Source organism: Sceloporus occidentalis, unplaced genomic scaffold (genome assembly GCF_023333645.1).
Source record: "Sceloporus occidentalis isolate IW3139 unplaced genomic scaffold, rSceOcc1.0.p SCAF_1, whole genome shotgun sequence".
Taxonomy (NCBI): Eukaryota; Metazoa; Chordata; class Lepidosauria; order Squamata; family Phrynosomatidae; genus Sceloporus; species Sceloporus occidentalis.
In genome coordinates, this window is record NW_028316981.1 from 292,640,426 (window position 1) to 292,665,025 (window position 24,600).

General features: G+C 41.7%; 1 protein-coding gene across 6 annotated transcripts; it reads right to left on the reverse strand.

Moving 5' to 3' along the window:
• Window positions 1-840: 840 nt before the first annotated feature.
• On the reverse strand, window positions 841-23,399 carry ZBTB35 (zinc finger and BTB domain containing 35). 6 transcript variants are annotated; one of them, XM_089495949.1, is made up of 8 exons: window positions 23,293-23,318; window positions 20,102-20,232; window positions 19,730-19,868; window positions 15,775-15,876; window positions 14,137-14,281; window positions 10,279-10,967; window positions 5,056-5,186; window positions 841-2,646 (listed from the first exon to the last, which is right to left on the reverse strand). In XM_089495949.1, exons 3-8 carry the CDS (start codon window positions 19,851-19,853, stop codon window positions 1,987-1,989), a joined length of 1,851 nt encoding a protein of 616 aa, XP_089352075.1. In that variant the 5' UTR covers window positions 19,854-19,868; window positions 20,102-20,232; window positions 23,293-23,318; the 3' UTR covers window positions 841-1,986. The 6 variants fall into 6 exon arrangements, with proteins under 6 accessions (XP_089352075.1, XP_089352067.1, XP_089352081.1 ...); XM_089495941.1 differs by lacking the exon at window positions 23,293-23,318 and adding an exon at window positions 23,234-23,286; XM_089495955.1 differs by lacking the exon at window positions 23,293-23,318 and adding an exon at window positions 23,094-23,111.
• Between the last annotated feature and the right edge of the window lie 1,201 nt (window positions 23,400-24,600).

Sequence of the window (24,600 nt, forward strand, 5' to 3'; positions counted from 1 at the left end):
ATGGTTCAGATTGTAATATGCTGGCTTGCAGAGTGTCAGGTCTGGTGTCAGCCCGGTCTAGAAAAGTTACTTTTTTGGACTACAACTCTATAGCCATCTGGCTAGCAGATTCTATGAGTTGTAGTGTCAAAATATAGGTTTTCTGGACTTTGGCATAATCCTCTCTCATGAAGAAAAGCGTGTAGTGACGCCCTAGCTAAGGTTTCCAGTCCTCCATGTATTAAAAAGTCCAGTGTTGCCCTCTAGTGTATTTAATAATGCACAAGTTTCCTTAAAATCCAGTAATTAATTCTGCATCTCGCCAATTCTGTACACCTGGTTATAGTTTCTAGACACTATAATTTTTTTGTTCTTATTTAGGGCAGAAGCTGGCAGATTGGGCCCACGGCTGCCACAGCCCCCACCCAGCTTTCTTAGAAAAATGGACTTCAGGGCCATCTGTTTTGGCCCTTGGTTGGGCTGAGAACTTTTCTGTATCCCTTCCTACTGTTGTTCTTTCCCAGCCACTACTTGTCTCTCCCCCTGCAGCAGAAAACCTCTTAACCACCCTCCCACCACTTCAGGCAGTAAATTGTCATTTGGCATCAATAAATATCAAGCTGAAAACAACATAAAGCATGCTCATGAAAGGAAAGGCTGTATCTCCTTGTAGACTCCACAGTGTATAGTAGAGGTGGGCATCTGTGGCATGCAAAAAATGGGATTGGGCCACATACCACCCGTAGCGTAATATTTACATTAGTGACAAATCCAAGCTTATTTGGTAACATTCAAAACAGTCCTAAGAATCTGTATTTCAGAACAAACAAAAACTGCATTAATTGAGAACATGTGGTTGGTACTGTTTTATTGTTCAATAATACTGATTTAAAATATTTACACTCCTACTTTTATAAATCCACAGTTAAAACACTCATACTTATGGCTTCTGATTTTTTTTTCAATCTTTCAAGCACAAGATCTTTTGTAAAGGGTCAAAAAAAACCTTTAAATAATAAAACAGTAGCCTGATGCATTGAATAGACACAATTACTTTGAATTTTTATTAAGATTTGTTTTTAAATATAAAATGTACTTTTTTTTCTAAAAATAAAAATCTGGTGATAAGATGCCAGTGCAACCACTCAGCCACCTCATACTTTGTTGCCGATGTAGCTGAATTTTCCTATTATAATTGGCCCTTTAAAAAAACTGCCAGTGTTGAATCTACTTCCTTTCCCCCATCTACATTTATATTAATGCAAAACATAAACAAAACAAACAAAAAATAAAAACCTGGCAACTAACAGTCGTAAGCTAAATTACAAAGCACTACATAGCAATATCTACATTGTCTCTTTTGCATTAGCTTTGTCAACAACCTAAAAGCTTTGTGGAAGTTTAAATACTTAGTTATGAGAAGGCACAAGGGGTCTTTTTTATTTTAAGAAACCTCGGTACAGTCTGCCTCCATCCCAATCAATTTCTAGGCTGAGGAGACAGAGGTTAAAGTTAAGAACATAAACACAAGGAGACTGCAACTTACTGCAAAATATTAAAGGGGCCGGGAATTACCTGTTGAAGCAGATCACCCAATTGTCCTTAGGTAATCCATATGAATGTTGGGACTTTACTATTGTAAGCATTAAACTCATAATCTTAAAACAGAACTTGCTTCAGAAGTCCCTCACTATGACAAACAATATAACCTAGCAGTAGTCTTGCAGAAATTGACAATTAAAACTTCACACAAAGCTGTCCATCTCTAGGAAAGTTTTAGTACTGTGGTGTTGTATTTCATTTAACCAAAAGGGGGGTTCCTTTTTTCCCAGAAGCACAAGGGCAGTTTAATCAAATAGCCTAACTTTGGTCCACCTGTCCAGTTCCTTAAGGGCATCAATACAAAGGAGCCATCCACTGGTGGTGCAAACGTCAAACAAAATTAACAAAAATAATTTGGTATTACATTCCCCCCCACCCCAAGACGAGTAATGCAGTCACAATTTCCTAGGTCTCCACATTTTCCTCTTGCATATTCACTACTGGCTGAGTTTTTAATTCATCAGATTCTTCATGATCTACTGTGTGTGCCTCCAACTCATCCACTTGAGCAGGTCCATTGGCTTCTAGATCACCTTGTTCCCTGTATCCTGATTGTACTTGTTCTAGATCAGTTTCTTCTATAAGCTGTGCCTGAACCTCTTCCATTTGTAACTGATTCACATGCTCCACATCTAACTCCTCCATGTGGACTTCAGTGCCTTGTTCCGTTTGAATGTGCTCCACTTCTAAGTAGCTAATCTCTACCTGCTCTTGTAGCTCTGCTATTTGCTCACTTTTTACTTGATTATTCGGTATTAAATCTGGATGCACTTGCTCAACAGTTACTTGGGCTGGATCCACCTGGACCTGAATTACAGGCAACACATGGACTTGTTCCACCTGCTCTATGATAGTCATGGATGCAACCGAGTCACTGTCCACTGGAAGGATGTCCTCAGTTACTATCCGTTCTGAAATGTTGTGGATTTCTTGCAGGTGCCTCCGTAGTTCACTGCCTTGCATAAACCACACATCACATAAGGTACAGTGGTTGGGTTTGTCACCAGTATGTATTACCAAGTGATCCTTGAACTGATCCCAGCTGTTAAATACACTGTTGCAGACCTAGAATGAAAAGATATAAAATGCCTTTAGGAACAATAACTGATACGTCTCTTGATCATTATGTTTACTTCAATTTATTTGCTAAAATGCCCAGGCAACCACACAACCAAATCTAACTGCAATAGCTCTCAAAACCTAAGGTGCAACTGGCTAAAAACTAACTGATGGCACAAGAATAACAGCTGAACATCAATATACATCACAGTACTTAATTATGGGGAAATTTTCCCCTCAAAAGACTGATTGGTTATATGTGCATTTAGTTTTCTAGACTGGCACAAAATACATAATGGATTATTGTTAAAGGTGCTTTATTTGGGGTTTATCTTTGGGCTTGGTTTGGGGGTTGCACCTAGTGTAGAATGCAACTGCCAGGCTGCTTAATGACGTCTCCTACCATGTATACGTAACTCATGTATTGAAAGGTCAGCATTGATTGTCTATTAGATACAGAGACATCTTCAAGTTGTCATTCTGGCATATAAGGACCTACAGTGTGCCCTCCCCATACACAGGCATCCGTTCTGGACCCCCCGCCTATGGGGAAGTGCATATGCTCAAGCCCCATAGAAAGTAATGGGGTGCATGCTTGTGGTGGCACGTGGGGTGCACGACAAGAGTACGCACCCCATTATTTCTGCCGGGGCTTGCCTTCCGCATAAGCTCAAAGCAGTGGAAGGCAAGTCTGCCTATGGCAGGGGCCAACTGCATATAGCTAGGATCAAGCTATCTGAGTGATTGCTTTCTTGTGCATCCTTTCTTGCTCCTTACATTCTGCTTACTGTATTAAGGCCTAGTGAGGCTTCCTTGGTTGTGGTACAGGGGAGGCCATTCTCTGTGGTGGCTTCTACTAGGTGGAATGGTCTCTCCACTGAAATTAGGCAAGTTCTCAGCACTGTGTTTCTGTTGTCAGCTGAGGGCTCGTGTGTTTATTCAGGCATATGCCTGTTCATTTTCCTAACTGTTAACCTGTATTGTTGCCCCTAACTTTTAATGAATGATTTCATGGATATCTATCTATCTATCTATCTATCTATCTATCTATCTATCTATCTATCGTTTTAGTCTCTTAGCTATGGTTCTATTCTATTTATTGTTATTGTGAAATACTTTGGGATTTTCTTTTAATGAAAAGGAGTATACAGTATAAATGTTTGGAAATAATCATGATCTTATTATAACTATATTAGTATCCAAAACTGACTTCTTCTCTAATAATATATACACACATAGTTCCCCACCCTGAGATACTCTACGAGTTCTTCCATCACTCAGTGATTCAACTTCTTTCTGACTAAAGGCAATTAGTTTTGTGGTCATTTGTCTCTGGCACCCTATCTGTGTTACATCCTCATCAGGGAAGACTACAGGATGCCTCCATTTTATTTCAGGTGCTATGGTGGTCTTAAGCTTCAAAGGTGTTCCAGGCCTGTAAAAACCTACTAATTACTCTGTTTTACCAAATGGTTGTTTTTATGAGATAGATTTATTGCCTCTAATTTTAATTTTCTAGACTGCTGCAGAACCACATTTGGTGAAGGGTGGGATATAAGTATTTTCAACAGAAAAAAAAATGAACATTGCTCAGAAAAAAAATTAACCACAGAGATTTTATTACAGATCTCAATGTAAGTGATGAGACTGACATGGCAAAATTCATTCCAAGATTTGCTGCATGATCTACTAGAAAACAGTTCCCCGAGAAACAACATGATGCTTTGAGCTCACTCAGGGAGTATTACAGTCAACTCCTATGTCCACAGATGTAATGAAGGTGTGATTACCAAGAAGCAACATCTTTCACATGGTAAAACATCTGGAGACAACCCTTTGAGATCTGTTGATATGCGTTAACTTTAACAGGTAGTCTGTTATACAAAGTGTATGACCATTACTTAAAATAGTTGGAGTGAAAAGAAGGCTGTATAGCTGCTCCTGCTTCCAAGTGTTTCCCAAGCAAAATTCCTCAAATACAATGTAAAAGAGAACACTGCTTAGAAGTCTGCAGTGATAAATATTGGTTTATAAATCTGTACACCACATCCAAGGTTGAGAAAGATGTAAGATTATTATACAGTACTTCATTCCACTAACCAGACATGTAAATATTTCAATATATTGTGATGAGCTTCAAAATTTATAATTTAAATTGCTATTCAGATAAACTGACCTTAGCAACAGTATCATATTTAAACTCATGTGTATGGTTGCCAAGTGAAATAAGTAACATATCTCTTTAATGGTTGTGTAGTAGAGGGAAATTCAGCAGGTATTGCTTCTTACACAAGTAACACCTGCTGAAGTTTATTTTCTATACAACCATTAAAAAGACATGTCCCTTATTTCACCCAGCAACCCTACACTATCTATCACAATCAAACTCCATCCTGTTCTTCTTCATTAACATACCTGACATTCATAAAGTTTCTTCCGTCCCTTTTTAGCACCAGCCCCTGACTGGCATGCTGTCAGGTGACATTTGAGTGTACTGTTCCGGGCAAAACACTCATGGCAGTTTGGACACTCAAATGGTTTTTCACCTAGCAAGGCAAACACAGGTATTTATGGAAAATGCAAGATCTGATACATTTTGATTTTTACTTGTTATCAATGTTCCTCTCATTTAAATGGAGTAAAACAGCTCTCTCACCACTGAACATCATTTATCCAGATGTCGCAGAAGTAAAAGAATTAGATATTTGTTTAAGTACTAGTATGTAAGGGTGAGATCCATGGATGCAGAAACCTATTCAAGCATTTAGAAAGTATGTTTACTCAATATGCGGAGATGGGACAGTATGCTCAGCCCACATCCTTCGTTGTCATTTATGCTGCTTTCATATATGTGAAGGGCAGCTTTCTGAGCCCGAATCTCCCTACTACCTTCGTTGGCTCTCCATGAGATCTGAAATTCTAGAAAATTACAGATCTAAATTATGTGGAGAGCTTCCCTGGACAGTGACAGTTTCCTTTTCAGAGCGCTACCATCACAGGTTAGCTGTGCATTGTGTTCAGCCTTCCTTTTTTGTATGTCATGCTTCCTTATTGCTGGCATGAGCAACAGATTCCAAATTCTTATTCAGTTCCAAAATACATTTATTCCATCTACTGACACGGAGCTTGATTTATAATTTTTTTTTAAACCAAAGTATTCTTTTTGCCCTCAAAAAATCATTGTGTCCAAAGTTTCCATCATCCATGGCATGCCTCTTAATTAATGGAGCATTGGTGTGAAATATTCTCTAACTAGCATCAGGCACCAAGTACAGAAAATTGACAATGCTTCAAATACTCTAGACAAGAAAAAGCAAGTTTTCTTCAAAACTATCTATTCATCTCTTTAAATGAGCAGCAAATAACAGGAGTAAGCATAGTAGTTTGCTGTGTGGAATCTGTCCTCTGTCCTAGAAGATGGCAGCCTGCTCCATCCCAGCTACAATTTTTTTAAAAGAAAGAAATCAAGTTACAAGCCCCTATGGTTTAGGGGAAAGTATAAAACCCTTCAGGCCCTTCAAATAATAAAATGAATCTTGATTACAAACGTCAGCCATTTATGACAACTAAAACATTGCAAAATGGATCGTTATTAATCATTGCAATGTGAAAAAATCATCCTATTCTATTAGACTTTGATAGAGATGCACAAATCAATACCTGAATTGTCTGAAAGCCTATACAAGTGGTCAGATTACTGGAGCTACACTGCTTTTAGTGAAGTTTTGGATGCTCCTACTTTAGCAACTAAAAAATCTGGAGTACGACAACTTAATTAATCAACACGTCTGAGATTTTACATGCTGCTAGGATTGTGCTGAATATCATACTTAAGCATAAATGGGAACTACAGGCATATACAGTGGGCCCTCCACATTCGCTGGGATACAGGACCCCATGAAAATGGAAAAACTGAAAATAAAAACCCACTATTTTTTAACCTAAGAAAGCACCTCTCTAGGAAACTCTAGTACTACAATGCAAATCTATGGCTAACATCCACCAGAAAGTGACCACAGAGTTGTGCTGGAGAACCTACAAATGGCTAAAAAAAGTGTACTCTAAGAATCTCTAGGTCCTCCAATGTAACCCCTGGAATAAGCTGGCCATAAAGTCATACTGGAGGATGTAGAGATTCCTAGAGAGAACATATTAACCAAATACGTGAATAATCAAACCCGCGGTTCATTTAACTGATGTCTTCTTGAGCATTGAGAATGGGAACTAATTAGATCCAATGTGCAACTCTCACTGAGCGAGAAAATGTACTGGGTGACTTGGGTTAGCCACTCTGAGAGGAATCATGCATCTTTCCAAACAGTGATGGACTGAAGCTTCCAGCATCCTTCACCGTTGATCTGCAGTCCAGCAACATCTGTAGAGTTGCATGATTCCCAGTCCTGCACTAAATAGGCCTTGCTAGAGAGACCTCTACCCTTTGGAATGCCTTCTAACAAATATGCTCGGTTCTCCCTGCAGCTGCTTTTAAGAGGGCATTAAAGACATATTGTATTTGGGCTTTCAAGTGAGACAATTTTATGGTATTTGCTGAGTTTAAATATTTTCACCTTTTTAAATAGCTATTAACTGTATTGAAATATTGCTTAAATGTATTGTACAGGCTGAGTCTCCCTTATCCAAAAAGCTTGGGGCCAAAAGTGTTTTGGATTCTGGAATATCTGTATTTGCTTATAGGTGAGATATCTTGCAGATGGGATCCAAATCTAAACACAAAATTCATTTATCTTTCACATACTCCTTAAACTAAAAGCCTGAAGGTAATTGCATACAATATTTTTTATAATTCTGTGCATGAAACAAAGTTTGTGTACACCGAGCCATTGGAAAGCAAAGGTGTCACTCTCACAGCCACCCATGCAAAAAGGTTGTGTTTCTGGCATACTTTGAATTTCAGAATTTCAGATAAGGAAGACTCAACCTGCGTCTGTTCTGTAATTTATTTGACATTGCCATTTGCATTTTTTATACTGTAAGCAGTCCTTGGAAGATCATGTTCTTGCAAACCAGCTAAGTAATACAGTTAGTTCAATCAATAAAGGCAAACTTATATTGTGTTTGTGTTCTCAAGTCACCTGTTGGCTTATGGTGATCCCATGAATTTCATAGGGTTTTAATGTGAAGTCAAAGGCTTTCACAGCTGGAAGCCAATTTTTTTGTGGGGGTTTTGGGCTATGTGACCATGTTCTGGAAGAGTTTATTCCTGACGTTTCACCATCATCTGTGGCGAGCATCTTAAGAGAATGCTGGCATGGAAGTGAGTGGGGTACATATGTACTGCGTGACCCTGGATTGAGAGGAAGTGATTTACATTAATCTCTCTGTTGCTGAATAGCAAGACCTCATCCTGAACATAAAATGCTATTGGAAATCACTGAAATTCTGGACCATGCAAACAACTATCAGGTTAGAATGCACAGGGAAGCCATTGAAATCCACAAAGACCTAGACAACTTCACCAGGAAACCCTTAAAGTAAACAATGTTTGGCTACCAGTCCTGAAAAACACCAAAATCAAGTCCCAGCCCATGCAAATGAAAACTACCCAGGGTCAGGGGGACTTCCTAGCAGACAATGGATCATTAATTAAATAGACACCTCGAGGCCTTGCGATTCAACACCAGACCAACCCAGAGATTAACATGTAAATCACTTTCTCTCAACCCGGGATCACACAGTATGCATATGTATGTATGTGTGTGTATGTACACACACACACACACACCACTCTCTTCCATGTCAGCATTCTCTGAAGATGCCAGCCACAGATGCTGGTGAAATGTCAGAAATAAACTGTTCCAGAACATGGCCAAATAGCCCGAAAACAGCACAAAAAATATTCATAGGGTTTTCTTAAGCAAGGAATACGCAGAGATGGTTCTGCTAGTTCCTTCCTCTGAAATATAGCCTACAGCACCTGGAATTCATTGGTGGTCTCCCATCCAAGTATTAACCAGGGCTGACCTTGCTTAGCTTCCAAAATCAGACAAGAGCTGGTGACTTTAAAGTGCTTAGGTCCCAAGCTTATGGTATATTACCACCTTCCAACTGAGATCAATGCATCCTAAAATACAGAGATCAAAAATCATATCAAAGATTGTTCAGAATATAATTGCACTGTTCACTTATTCCGAATTCAATTTAATGTGGTCCATTCCCTTCTCTTTAGAATTTAAATGGGTTGGAAGAGTGCAGCCAACACATTCCCTTTTTTCCCTAAAACACTAGATTGTGGGATTTTCTGCCAGTGACTATGTCAGCATAGTAACATGCAATAATAAGAACCTGAAGGAAGATCCACATTGCTTCTGATGTCTCCTAATTATTAAAGCAATACAGATTTTGACAGCATACTTGAGAGGCTTGGTGATGTCAAGGCACTTACTGGATTAGTAAAAACAAATGCATGAACTATAAACCCTATAAACACTCAGGGAGGGTCAGTGGAAATCAAGCACCAGGACTAAACTTGCTTCCAAAATGGTTTTCCTTTAAGGGTGAAGAACTGCCACAGTTTAGCTCCAGTTCACAGAACAAACATATGAACATTAGTAAGAAAGAGCTGGCATTTCTCCTGCTGTTTCTATCCAGGTAAAATTCAACACTCCATTAGAGCACAGTTGTTTGAAAACAATATATATGTGATGATTCTGCCCACCGTTATTGTATTATTGTTTTCAGATTTTAATGTTTGTAATTTTAATTGTTAGAACTGTTTAATCCTTTTTTAAGGAGGGGACTGCATATATCGCTGTATCATTTTAATGTTGTACGCTGCTTTGATTGTTTCAACAAAAAGCGGGATATAAATACAAGTTTTATTTATTTATTATAAATCTATTCCAAATGCATCTGGGAGCAGATTTTAAGGCTACAGCGAGTAGCCTTGCTTTTTTCTTCTGCTGACACACAATAGTTTCTATAAGCAAGACACTACTGCTGAATTCTCCACAAATCTCAGGACAAGTGGCCCACGTTTTGCATGTCTATCTTAAATGGCTACTGGATTATTTTCCGTTTTTAAAAGTTTAAGGAATTAATGTTAAATGGATGATTCAATATTTACTTCATATGAATGTGTAACCTGATTTGTGGTTAGACTTAACTAAGGTTAATTTCAACAAACTAGCTTAAAGAACAGTTTGATTTTGCCTTGATTGAAACTAACCACAGTTAATGTTAACCCATATTTGTTTCTCTGGAGAACATAACAAACTATACAGAGGACCCTTGCCTTACGAGGGGGATCCGTTCCGGAAAACCTCCCCCCCGCGTAAGGTGAATAACACGTATGCTTGAGTCCCATTGAATATCAAGGCTAGGGTATGGCAGTGGGCGCCATTGCAGGCTGCATATAGTGCACCCACGTATGGTGCGGGCGCGCTGTGCTTCTCCAGAAACAAAAGCTTCCCACTCATAGGGACCTTGCTCGTTCTTCCACATGGGAAAAAAAGCAGGAAAGGAAACACAGAAGCACAAAGTTTGTTTCAATTCACTTGTGCTCATGTAGGTAACAATAAATTAGGCTACAGAGATCCCCTAACTTCAACCACCGAGGTGAGGTACAAATTGCACAAAAATTTAGCTAACTCACAGCTAGAATGAGGAAACTGTTATTACCTGTGTGCTTTCGAAGATGTTCTTTAAAATGTCCAAAATGGTCAAACTGTTTATCACAGTACTGGCAGACATGTATTTTTTTGCCAGGTCTTTGTTTTTTGTTAGCACCACCTTCATCAAGGTGGTAACAGGTAAGGTGCTGTTTCAACGCACTCTCACGCAAGTACCTTTTGTTGCAAAGGTCACACTTGTAACTTTCTGTGGAGTGAGTTTTCATGTGTTCCTTAAAATGGTAAAATAGTTTAAATGTCCGGTTGCACTTTTCACAGTGGAAAAGGTTGTTGACATGTGAGAGCTGAAGTTCCATGATCTCAATGCCTTCCACCTGTTTGCCTGCTGGATCAGATATATTGTCACATTCGTCTTTAATTTCACTGTTCCTCTCCCCATGGCGGAACTTGCTTGTTATATCTGCCAGAAGAGCCAAAGCAGACTCATCTGATGTACCCGTGGTCTGTATATACTTTATAGATTGTTCGGCAGAAGCTACCTCCTCAAGTGCCTCAATGTTGTTTTCTTCCACGTCAATAGCCCCCTCAGAAATCTCTACCTCAATTTTGACAGGCTCAGATTCTGCACATGGCAATGTTTCTGTAATGACGTTGGAGGTCTCTGCTATCTTCCTCTTTTTGGCTTTACTTATATCTTGTGTCTGATTTGATTCATGTGGCAATGAGTTTTCTTTGTTCCTAAAAATCATAAAAGACGCAGTTAAGTATTTTTTTAAAAAAAGTACACTACAAACATGGCTACACATGTTTGACTAGTCTAAGTACAATCACTGAAGATGTAATAGTTAGATACTGTTTGACCCACTGGCTGGAATTTATGTTCCTAGAACCAGGAATTTGGACAAACCAGAGCTTTGTCTGCAACCAGATCCTTCTGTTATTCTCTTTTTACTTACAAATAATTTATGGTATACACATCTAAGAAGGTTGATGTACAAATTTGAACCAAACTGTAGGAAGTGTGGATCACTCACCCACATTCTTTTGACATAGGCCCCATCAGTGGTAAACCCAAGTTTCAATACATATGGGGTGGGGCTGATCCCTGAGGGGGCATTGGAGGGCTATACCCCTTGAAAAAAACTGATTGTTTTTGTCCCTAAATGTTCACCAGTGCCCCCTAGAGCAGGAGAGCCCAACTTGGAAGGAGGTAGGGGCCAAAATTAAGATCGACTAAGGTTGTTCTGGCCACCAACAGTTTTAGGTGAAATGTAGGACATTAAAAAAATGGGGGGCATGACTAAATAAAAATTGGAAGCAAAATGCAAACCCATACTTCTTAGCCATGCTCAAAATAGAGGACATTGTGGAATCCCTCCTCCTGGACAGGAAGGCTAAGATGGGAGCATGTCTGGCAAAAGGAGGGAAAGTCTAGTCACCCTACCAGGAGGCAAGGCATCCCCTCCCTCCCATCCTCCTTCCTTTCTTTCTTTGCTCCCTCCCTCCCTCCCTTCATTCTTTCCTCCCTCCCCCTCTCTCTCCCTTCCTTTTTCTTTTTCTTCCTCCTACACCTTCCTCCCTTCTTTCTTTCCTTCTCCACTTCTTCATTTCCTTCCTTCCTTCCTTCAGATGGGGAGGAAGATGGGGGAAAGAGATGCCCACCCACCGTGTTGTCCTCTTCCCCCGTTGCTGAATCCTTCATCTCTGAGTGGCCTGAGAGTTTTGCCAGGTGGGCAGCCTTGCCGCTTGAAGGTAAACAACTCGGCAGAGGAGGAAGAAGAAAATGCGGTGAGCGGACATCCTTGTCTCTTTCCCCCATTGCTGGGCAAGCAGCCTTGTGAGGAGGAGGAGGGGGAAGATGGAAGAAAGAGAAGAGGACGCCAACAACCGTGTTGTCCTCCTCCTCCCCCGAGTCGTTCGCTTTTGAGCGGCCTTGGGGTTTTGCCAGGTGGGCAGCCTTGCCACTCAAAGGCAAAACCCCCAGGCTGCTCAAAAGCGAACGACTCGGCAGAGGAGGAGGAGGAGAAAAACGCGGTGGTCGGGTGTCCACCTCTCTTTCTCCCATCCTCCCCCTTACTCACTAGAGGAAGGGCCCATGGCTCTCTCGTGATCTCTAGCTCTCTTGCTGTCTGCTCTCTCGCTCTCTCTGCCCTCCCGGCTGTCTCTGCTGCTTGCTCGCAAAGGCTCCTCCCTCTGGGCCTGCCTGGCCAATGGGGTGAGAGGAGCTGTAAACCTGCCTGGGAAAGCTCCCCTGGGAAGCAGAGGCAAACTCTGGGGGAAGAATCCATTGCTCCCATCCTCCAAAGCCCTGTGCAATCGGGCGAGGATTCTGGGAGCCAGGACATCCCCCTCCTCCTGACAGTGGGGCCCCAGGCCTCCAGAAATCCTTTGGTGGGCATAATCCGCCCGCCCCCCGGGCCGCATCTTATGCTGCCCTGCCCTAGAGTATGAGGGACAATTTTAGCATTTTTCTGGGCCATATGTGAGTCACTAAAAAGGCCCTGGGGAGCTTATAGGCCACACCTTCTCCATGCATGCTCTATGTGATGGATGGAAAGGCCTCTGAGCTATCATCCAAATAGAATCTTCCCTTATTAAAAAGTGGAATCTTGAGATCCACCAAATGGAATAATCTGAACCTATTCACTTATTTTGAGTTCCAGAACCTGTTACTCAAACAGATGGTCATCCAGTATATCAGATATATGATAACTATTCCAATTCAAAATCAAACAGTTCTATTTAACTAAAATAGCCACCACATATCTGACATACAAATGTATTCTTGGTGTTCACCAGATCTTTCATCTTACCTATTGGAGTAATAGCTAATCCTTCCATCTGCCACTTTCTAATGGTAGGAATGCCAGGATGTATTCAATATTTAGCTTAAATAATTCTTGTTACCATTCATTAACCATAAGATCTTTCATACACTTATCCTCACTTTCTTGCAGGTTGTTCAACATAACTACCAGTGAACAGGGCAGTTCCAATAAAAATAAAATACCTGTGGCCCATACTTCCAGCATCCAAATCTCTTAGTTTTATATAAAAGAATATTTGGAATTAAAGAAGATTGATTCCAGAAATGTAAGTACCAGAACCAAATAGAGCTGAAGGTCTTGTCACACAAAAATCCTGGTTACCTTAAGTTTTATTTCATCTATTTAATTTAAAGACATGGGTGGGGTAGGTAACTTTGGGGTGAGCAGATGGCTGGAAAGGAGTGGCCTGAGGCGACCAGGCCAGGATCACAGCTACTACATGGCCCACTCTTAAAGTGGGCCACCACTGCAGGTCTCAAGCTGTGCTGCCAAGACTCAGTTTGAATCCACACCTTTTTGCTCTGGTCCAAAGGACCAGAGCATGGTGTCAGAATGGCTTTGGGCGTGCTGGGGATGATGTGCATCGTCCAAATGCTATGCAGGCCTGTAGCTAGGTCTTTAGGGGCCCTGGGGCAGAACGTAGGGCTCGGTAGGGCAGAACATTTGTACGCGCCATCTTGGTGCACCAGCATTTGGGGCCCCCTTTGGCTGGGGGCCCCGGGGCAGTGTCCCATTTGCATCAGCCTAGCTACAGGCTTGATGCTATGCCCCCAAAGTGGCCAGAAACCGCTTCTTTTGGCCTGTGTCTTGGGGGCCTTGGTTACTATTATGGTTAAAACATAACTAGCAATCAGAAACCCCCAAGCCACCCAAATGTCTACCGGTATATCTAGATCTGCCTCTGCCCATTCCTGGATTACAGAACTGTTTTCTTCTTGAAATATTTCAGAAGGATAATACAATCTTATAATGTTGGAAAGTAAATGAGATGGAAACCATTCGATTGGAGCATCACAAGTTGATGCAAATGATTTTCATAGGCCTTCCCAATACACAACCCTGTGAAAAACCACACTCACCTGATTTCAAGTGCTTTAATAGCTTCCAACATCTGAAGATATTCAGCTGCTTTCCAGACATCATTTGCTTCCTCTTCCCCCTGGACCATTAATTTGGCTGTGTATGTGAACTCAATTAAATGACGAAATGCCATGTTACTTACACCTGAAGATAAGAGACAAAATGAAACCTAAAGTTAATTCTTATACTTTGCAAAAAAGGTTTGTTCAACTATTTGGGTGCTTTTTCCTAAGAGTTGCCCCATAGGGCGAAGACCAATTCCAGCATTCTGCTTGCATCAGCAGCTAGCCAGAGTATGATGTTCCCTGTTGTATGTTCCCAGAAAATGATAATCAGAGGTGCATCCAGCTCTAAATGAAGAGCACTCCTTGCCCCAGTGATTATCTAGAACAGGTGTAAGCTGACCAATGTTGTAAGGTTCAGTTGGCATTTGTTTTGATTAGAATCAATTAATTTTCAACTGAATAACAGTTATGGCAAAATTAATCTCAGTCAAGCACTTGTTAAAGCAAGTAAGGAGCACCTCTTCTGCTATTTGCAACCAGATGTTATTAACAGCAACATTAATAGTCATTCTAATCTTTCCTAGCTCTGAAGAAAAAAGCTATCCCATCCAGAACAAGATGAATTGCTGAAACATTCAGAAAGTACTTCTCCCAAAAGAGTAAACATGAACTCCCTTTCAGCACTGAGCTGGAGGTAGGGAGCAGAGACTGTTATTGTAGTTTGGATGAACTCTGGAGACTCTGTATGCTCCAAAGCCCAGTACAGAGCTGGGACTGTTGTTGTTGTGTGTCCTCAAGTTGTTTCTAGTTTATAGTGAGTATCATGTCACTTTCTTGGCAAGTTTCTTCGAGGGGGGGTTGCCATTGCCATCCTCTCAGGCTGAGAGACAGTGACTTATCATTTCTGATCATAGCACTGGAGCTTGTTACTCCTGTCTTAGAAACAAAGCAGGGGAAGGGACCCCTACCACCACTCCTTTGGGTGAAGGGCTGGCTCTTGCCAACTGCAGTTATGCTACTGTCACAGTGGTCTGGATGAAGTTGAGGACCTCCCACACTATTTGTTTATTTGTCCATTGTCACACTGAATTGGAGAAAAATACCTTGTTGGACTGTTATTTATTAAAAACAATTGGTCCATCTGCTAAAATATAGAATTTTTTGCTTTTTAGTAAAGATTCTGGTATCACTGGAACAGCTGCAACTTTCTTAATGGCATTAGCTAAAGCCCATGCATGTTATTATAAGGCATTCCCCAAATCCTGAAGTCTTACTGCCCTAATGGCTTTATTTTGTATATTTTAATTCTTACTTGTAAGCGTAGTAGTATTAATATGGTGTTGGAAATTCTATGTCATATTTTATATTTTAACTTAGTTAATTGATATTTGTAAAACCTCTTGGTTTTTACATTGTCATGATGCATGGTTATAAGCAATTTAAAACTGTATGATTTACACATTTGGTTGATTGACACATAACAAGCCAGAAACACACCCAGCAAACTGTTTCACAATGCAAGTCTGAGAATATGCATGTTAAAAGTGATTACTGCATTGAAGTACACACAACAATTTTCTCCTAACACCTCTCTTAGAACAGTTCTGGATCAAGTTGCTAGCAACAAATTACCTTCTATCTCTACTAGAGGCTCCTGAGTGAAATCTTGGAAGAATTTGTAGAAAAACTGGCTGCAGGCAGCAAGAACTGCTTTATGAGCTTTAAAATGGTGACCTAGGAGGAAAAGAAACATATATTAAATTGTGTGTGCTAGATGTTAATGGTTGATAGGATGAAAAATAAATGCAACACAGAGCTTTGACAAAAAAAGAACAATTCCCCCCCCCCCAAAAAAATCTGGTGCAATTTACTGTCAGCATATTAGTTGTGGCTTCCACCAAAACACTTGGAGAAGAGTGACATTTGCTGCAAGAGCAGCAGCATTAAAAGGGGTCTGACACTTCCAGACAAATCAGTGTTAAAATGAAAACCCTGGGTTGAGCAGGAACTTTAGAACTTTGTTTTGAAGAGGACAATCACATTCTGCCATTAGGAAAAAAAATCCAAGCTATCCTTCAACAGATTTCCCCAAAAATTTCAGACTGGTAGGTTTCCAACTTCAGCGACATTGACCCTGATAAAACACTGTGGGTTTTTCCAAGCAATTCTCCCACTGGACAAGTTTCTTGCTTTTTTTTTTTTTCCTAAACAGATTTTAACAATTTTAGTCCCTAGGTGAATGACAGTGTTCCGTTACCCCAGAACACAACTGTGTGAAAACAATGTCCAATAACGTTACAAACACTGCATGTAATAACCGTGTAAAAATCTCAAACTTAGGGAACTGTTCATATACAGTATATTTCAATTCATATTTAGTTACCTGTAAGTGAAATGTATACTGAAATGTTTTCCAAACCCAATCATAAATTCTGAACACCCATTTCCAATGACTTCTACCAATGAGGATGCAGGTCTCCTGACATCACACCCACATCTCTTTAGATGGCATTCCAGACATAATAACCCACAAGTATACTAGAAATCAAGTGCTGCATTCACAATAGGTGATTCTAACAGCTTGTTACATGCCTCTCTCCTGCCTCAGGACTCAAACAGAACAACAAATCCTGCCCTTTTTGTAATTTTACCAGTTATAAATCCCTACACAGAGGCAGTAGCTGAGAGAAAAGTTGACCAGGTGCTTTGTGACTAACATCCCCCCCCCCCCCAAAAAAAAAAACTGATATCAGACATGGTGTGCAACACAGTACAAACAAAATGAGAGAGCTTTAAGTGGAGGAATTTAAAAGTTCCTTGCTGTAATTGAACCCTCTCCCATTTTTAAAAGGGGGAAGAAAGATTACTTGTAATAAGGATTAGATAACAATGTAAGCTATTTGTTGTTGTGTGCCTTCAATTGTCGAATTTTGAATGTTTCCGATTTATACCAGTCCTAAGGTGAACCTGTGGGACTAAATATCCTAAAGGCACCAGACTCTGTCTGATCTTGGAAGCTAAGATGGAAGACAGCCAACAAATACCAGGTGCTCCAATATTGTTTCAGAGGGAACTGGCAAAACCACCACTGAGTATTCCTTGACTAAGAAAACCCTATGGAATTAATGGGGTTGCCTTAAGGTGACACATGTCTTGAAGACAAAACATACATGGAGAACCTAATCATGGTGTTTCTTAGGAAGATTTGTCCAGAGGGGAGTTTGCCTTTGTCTTCCTCTAAGGCCCAGAGAATAAGCTGTATGTTATACTTAATGGATGTTGCAATTGTAACAGGTACACAGGCAGTGAAATATCTGTTTGATTCCTTTCTTCAAAGAAAAAAAATACAAACATAAAAACAGTATACTTTGACTACTCTACCCCACCAAGACCAGCTGCCTTTAGGTCTCTCACTCAGCTACCATCCAGCAGCCATTCCAGCACATTAGCTAAACTGTTTTCACTGGATTGGTCTTTAGAAGAGCAGTAATGTGCATCTAGCTTAGTTTTTTATGCTTCCTACAATTTAGACCTTATTATTTCTACTACACTGAATAAATGCACATGAATTCTTTGTTCCTGCAGAATGACCCAATCTCTGTTAATTGCTCTGTCAGAGCAGATATAAAAGGGAGTATATGCTGGCCTCTTCATGTACCTACACCACTTCTATCCAAACAAGGCCACCAATGAAGAAATGTCAGCTTGGCTCACATAGGCAGTAATACTTTACTGCAACTCACTGTTTTATTCTGGCATTGTCAAACTAATCACTTCCTCTACTTCAGAGACAGGTAAAGTATGCCCCATGAGTAGCATACAATCCCTGAGCCCTTTTTGCAGCTGAAGTGTCACAGCCCAAACCCCTCAAATGTTTTGAAGGGGAAGGGAGGGCAAAAACATGCCCCAAATAAACCCCCTAACTGCTCTGAAATACCTCTAACTGCCTCTCCCTGACTATATGAAATAGGTCAGATAATGAGTTTGTCAATTTCTTGGGTGCACTTTTGGCTGATCTGGGGCTGACATTGAAGAGGAGATGGCCTCTGCCACTTCCTATTTTACTCCCCTCCCTCTTCCCTTGCTCCTCTTCTTTTAAGTTTTACATCTTAGGCTAAGGGTGACTTTTTTGGGATAGACATGAGCTAGTTTAAAAGACATTTGTCTGAACAGCAGGATAGAATATAAGATATGAACCAAAGACGTGTCAAACCACGGCTCTTGGTGAATTGTAAGGCTCAAAGTATCTTTAATTCAGTGCTTTTTTATACATTTGCTCATGTAGTAACTGATAGAAATGATTGCTAATAAATCACTATAATTTGAACTGAAAGGCCATTTCTTCCCAAAGGAGTACTTTCCTGTGTCTCCACTTTAAGTAAAGCTGGAAATTACAGAAAACTTATTTTACAAATAGTGCTCTTTTTGCATAGTCATTTTTTCTGACAATAAGTGATACCCTATTACTTGTGCCAGTAGTGAACTAGAATCAGATGGGGAAAACAGCTTGAAGCCACAAGAAAATATTTCTATCTGATACTATTTCAAGTCACCCTATTTAGACCTCAGTGGCAGAAATCTCATTTGGATATACAGTATATTGAATATTAAAAAAAAAAAAAACAATTCTGAGGACAGGCACATCATTACAAGTGCTTGAGGCAGCTGAAGAAGAAGATTAGCCATATATATATATATATATATATATATATATATATATATTTTAGTGGGAGGAATATATAACAATTTTGCTGATCTCTCTGGACACAAGAAAAGAAAGGACATGGTTTTTTTCTATCAAATGGCTTAGTAAAAATTCAACACTTCAATTGTGGCTTAGAAGCATTCTTCAGAAATGTGCAAACTAGATTCCATTATCATAAATATTAGCTGCACATGTCACCAAACAAAGCTGAAACGGTAATGCCTCCTACAATATATGTGATTAATTGGTGCAGCCCAAAACTTTGCTTAGGTACTTGTTATTAAGTCCAGTTCCTTCCAGATGGAGGTAAATACCTGACCTAGCAAGGAACCACTGAGTTAAAGGAAACAATCCCCCACCCCAAACCTCAGGTTCAGCTGCTTAACAGATCAATCTTATCAGGCTAGGGGAGAGGAGAGCACATATGGTAAAACATTGTTATTTACTGGACCAAGTTGTGGGAAGAACCCAGAGTTTTCCCTTCTTTGCTGTCTCCAATGAAATTGCATCAATTACACCAGCTCTTGGATAAGTAAACTCTTGGCTATGCTTCTCACACTCCCTTCCCAGTTGCTCTGCTTTTGGTAGTGTGAGCAGTGAGCACAACCGCCAGGGAAACCATAGAGGCAGAAAGCATTGACAATTACTTAAGGAAGACCTCAGAAGTGAAATTACATGTTCATTCACTGAGTGCAAGGCCTGGACCATCCAGTGGTTCTTTCATTCACACTTACAGGGAACACAGGTTGTCCCCCCCCCCCCCCAATCCTATTTCAATTCAAATAAACTAGCTTAAATTCACAGACTTTGGTTTCATTCTTCCAGAGACTAGGCAAATGGACTGAATGCATACATGAGACCTAGTCTTTACCACTTACATACCATCCACAATCAGAGTGATGTCTGTGAACTGATCTTGCTCCCGTTGTTCATTCAATCTGTCCAAGATTACTTTGTAATGTTCTGGAAACTCCTGAATGCATTCCATCGTCTCTTCAGCTTCCATGGCTAACAGATTTGCCTAGGAAAGATTAGCAGCCACAATGAGATCTCCAAACATTAATAATTAACATGGATATTTTCATTAATATGGATATTCATAGAAAGAAATATAACCCAAGAGAATGAATAATATTAGAAAGCACTCAACATTTCACCCATCATCTTACAATGGTAACTGTGCACTCCAAAAATACAGCTCATTTGAAATCAGTATGAAGGAGAATATTCAGGGAGGAGGAGAAATCCACTCACACTAGAATCGAAGGTGAAACAGTGGCAACGTGGAAAGGAGAAGACAAGAAGCAGGCTGTCCGGGAAAGAAATGATGACTGCATTTTATGGAGCTTGCAACAGCTTGCTATTTAGCTCTCTGCCACAGGGATCTAAAAAAAAAAGTGGATTTTTCAGGGTGTCATACACACCACAGAGAAACTAGTTTTCATTCCCACCATCAACTGGAAACTACAGGTTGAGTCTCCCTTATCCAAAATGCTTGGGACCAAAAGTATTCTGGATTTTGGAATATTTGCATAAATACAGTATCTTGGAGATGGGACCCAAGTCTAAGCATGACACAATTTTGTTTTATATACACCTTATATAAATAGCCTGAAGGTAATTTTATACATAATGTTTTTAATAATTTTGTGCATGGTGAACAATCAGAAAGCAGAAGAGTCACTATCTCATCCATGCATGTGGACAGTTTGGGATTTTGGAGTATTTTGGAATTCTGGATACTCAACCTATACTACAGTAAAGCAAAATGAGCTTTATCTGGCCCACAGTCAACATGTACCTAAACTGCTCAAACCATGAACAAGAAAGCAAAGAGATCAGAGGTGTTTGGGATTTCGTTTTTTGGATTTTGGAATAATACCTGTATTTGCATATACATACAAATCTTGCCAAGAAAACCCCACAACAGGTTTGCCTTTGGGTTGCCATAAGTTGGAAACAACTTGAAGGGATGCAACAACATCAACAAACATAATGAAATACAGCAGAGCCTTGGTATCTGCTGGGATTTGGTTCAGTGGATGCCAAAATTCATGGCTACTGAAGTCCCATTAAATACAATGGAATAAAAAATGGTGTCCCTTCTATAACCCTTCCATGGGGTTTTCTTGGCAAGATTTGTTCAGACCAGGTTTCCCATTGCCTTCCCGAGGCTGAGAGCATGTGGCTTGCCCAAAGTCAAAGTCCAACACTCAAACCACTGCACCACACTTGACTCCCTCAAAAGTATTAATAACTGTGTGCATGAAACAAAGCTTGTGTACGCTGAAGCATCAGAAAGCAAAGGTGTCACTATCTCAGCCACCTATGAAACAAGTTAGGATATTGTTATTTTTTGCATTTTGTAGTGTTGCATTTTATTGTCCATTTCTGATTATACATGTTCAGTGCTCTGCCCTTTGCTGGGAAGGGCATTATAAATCATCACCATCATAGTTTTGGGAATACAATGGTCCCTCCACATTCGCTGGGGTTAGAGGCACAGGATGACTGTGAAGTGGAAAAACCTCAAAAAACAAAACTATATACCTGTTCCTCCATATTTGCAGCTTTGACTTCTGCGGATTTGATTATTCACAATTTTATTAATATGTTCTCTCTAGGAATATCTAGGGCCTCTAGAGCAACTCTATGGTCAGCTTGAACCAAAGGTCTGGCTGAAGGGCACCTAGAGGTTCTTAGAGAGCGCACTCCACTAGGCATTTGTAGCTCCTCCAGCGCAATTCTATGGTCAATGCCTGCCAGATGTTGACCACAGAGTTGCATCGGAGGACCTAGAGATCCCTAGAGAGGTGTCCTCTCAGGTTAAAAACATAGTGGTTTTGTTATTTGCAGTTTTTCCACATTCACAGTGAATGTGGAGGGATGAGTGTATATGTTTGATGTTCTGGTCTTTGGTGGGAAGGACATTATAAATATTATGGTTTGGGGAATACAGCAGTCCCTCCGCATCCTCTGGGGTCAAGGACACAGGATGCCCATGAGAATGGTAAACCTGAGAGATTACCTCTCTAGGAAACTCTAGGTCAGTGATCCCCAAACTGTGCCCTTTAAGAGATTTTGGTCTTCAGCTCTCAGAAGACTCAGCCGTGTTGGATTCTGGGAGCTGAAGTCCAAAGTCCCTTAAGGAGCAGAGTTTGGGGACCACTGCGCTAGGTCCTCCAGTGCAACTCCTGCTAAATGTTGGACACAGAACCACCCTGGAGGACCTACAAACGCCTAGGGAAGTGTTTTCTCTAGATCAGTGGTTCCCAAACTTTGTAATTCTCTAGATGTTTTGGACTTCAGCTCCCAGAATTCCTGATCCTTGGCTAAGCTGGCTGGGGTTTCTGGGAGTTGATGTCCAAAACACCCAGAGGACCCAAATTTGGGAACCAGTACTCCAGATCAGTGATTCCCAAAATCTGGCCTCCCAAGAGTTTTGGGCTTCAGGTCCCAGAATCCAAGACTATGGTCAAAGATGGCAAAGGCTTCTGGGAGCTATAGTCCAAAGACACCTGGCAGGCCGGTGCTTGGGAACCATTGCTCTAGATCACTGCTCCTTTTTTTTGGGGGGGGGGGGCTATTTGCCCATTTGATTAATTAATTTCCTCTCTAGGAATCCCTAGGTCCTCCGGAGAGATTCTGCTGGAAATGACCATGGAGCCGGAGGAGCCAGAGGGCTGGTCCCAAACTGTGCCCTTTATAAGGGGTTTTTGGACTACAGCTCCCAAAATCCCCGGCTATTGGCCAACATGGCTGAGGCTTCTGGGAGTTGAAGTCAGAATCCTTTAAAGGGCAAAGGTTTGGGGGGCCACTGTCTAGAGCTGCCAGGTTCCCAAACATTGGCCTCCCAGTCGTTTCTGGACTATGGCTCCCAGAAGCCTTTGCTATCTTGATCCATAGCCTTGGATGGTGGGACCTAAAGACCAAAGCTCTTGGACTACAGCTCCCAGAAGCCTTTGCCATTCATAGCCTTGGATCCTTAAGACCCAAACACACAGGCGAGTCTCTCATCTAGAGCAGTGATCCCCAAACCCTGGCCTTCCAGTTGTTTCTGGACTACAGCTCCCAGAAGCCTTTGCCACCTTGGCCCATAGCCTTGGCTTCTGGGAGCCGTAGTCCAAAACACCTGGAGAAGTCAGAGCGGGCTGTCTCTTGGGTGTAATTCAAGGGAGCTGTAGCTCCTTCCCCGCCGGGAAGCCCACCATCCTCCTCCTTCTCAGGGGGCCGTGGGATACCCCACCTTCCCTCCTCCATCGTGGGACTCAGGGCTCCCATCAGGCACTGGCCACCCCGGCGCCGGCTTAGCCCCTCAGGGCTGGGCTCTCCCTCCCTCCCTCCCTCCCTGGCGCCGGCCCTCGAGCGAACAGGCCTCTCACATACCAAACGCCGGGGCCCCTGATCCTCCTCCCTCTCCAGCGCTCCCAGGATAAACTTCCTACCTTGCTCCCGACCAGCCATCGCGAGACTTCTCCGAGCCTAACCTCTCGCGGGAGCAACCGCCAATTATCGCGAGAGACATCCCGCGCCCGAGACGCTCCCGCCACTGCCTGCCTCTTTCTCTCTCACCGCAAACGGAAAGCGTCGCCTCTAGCCCCGCCCTCCCTGCCGGATATCTCGCGAGAGTATGACCTCCCGCGAGAATAGGAGGTGGCCAGATAAAAGCCCGCTGTCACGTGGCCCCGCGGCAGTTCCAAAGGGAGCAAAGCGTCTGATGCCCAGTAGCCTCCTCTTCGCCAACTGGAGAAAGAAGGGAAACAGAAGGCAACAGATGGGTTTGATTCCCAGCTGGGCCTTGAAGTCACACTCTCTCAGCCTCCTCAGGGAAGGCAGTGGCAAGCCTCCTGTGAACAAGCCTTGCCAGGAAACTCCCATTGGGGCCTCCGCTGGTGGGAAAAGAGTTGAAGGCACACAGAGACAGCTCTCCAGTGACCTTTTACAGGCCAAGGCTAATGGCCTTTACTCTGTTCTCATCGATTTGTCTGCAGCCCTTGACACTGTTGATCACTGCCTTCTAGTTGATATACTTTCTGACCTTGGGTTCTCAGACTCTGTTCTTGACTGGTTTAGATCTTACTTGTCTGGCAGATCTTTTGCAGTAGTTGCAGGTGGTCAGACTTCTTCTCCTGTTCCCTTATCTGTTGGAGTTCCCCAGGGCTCTGTTCTGGGTCCCCTTCTGTTTTCTCTCTACACACTGTCCTTAGGTAAACTCATTAGCTCTTTTGGTTTTTCCTACCAACTGTATGCCAATGACACCCAGTTGTATCTTTCCACCCCTGACCTTTCTCCAAGGCTTGAACAGCAAGTTTCGTCTTGCCTCACAGCTGTCTCGCAGTGGATGTGCCATCGGCGTTTGAAGCTCAACATGTCCAAGACGGAGCTTCTTGTCTTTCCTCCTAAGCCCACCCTTCAACTCTCCTTTTCTGTCTCTGTGGACAACATTTCTATTCAACCAGTCCAGCAAGCCCGCAGTCTTGGTTTTATCTTTGACTCTTCTCTGTCGTGTATCCCTCAGATCCAGACCACAGCCAAGGCTTGTAGATTCTCTTTATACAATATTGCCAAAAACCGACCATATCTCTCCACCTCTACTGCCAAGATCCTGGTCCATGCCCTAGTGGTCTCACAACTTGATTACTGTAACATTTTCCTGGCTGGGCTTCCTCTTTCTCACCTCCGTCCTTTAATTTCTGTCCAGCATTCAGCTGCACGCATTATCACATCCGCCCACCGCTCTGACCACATCTCTC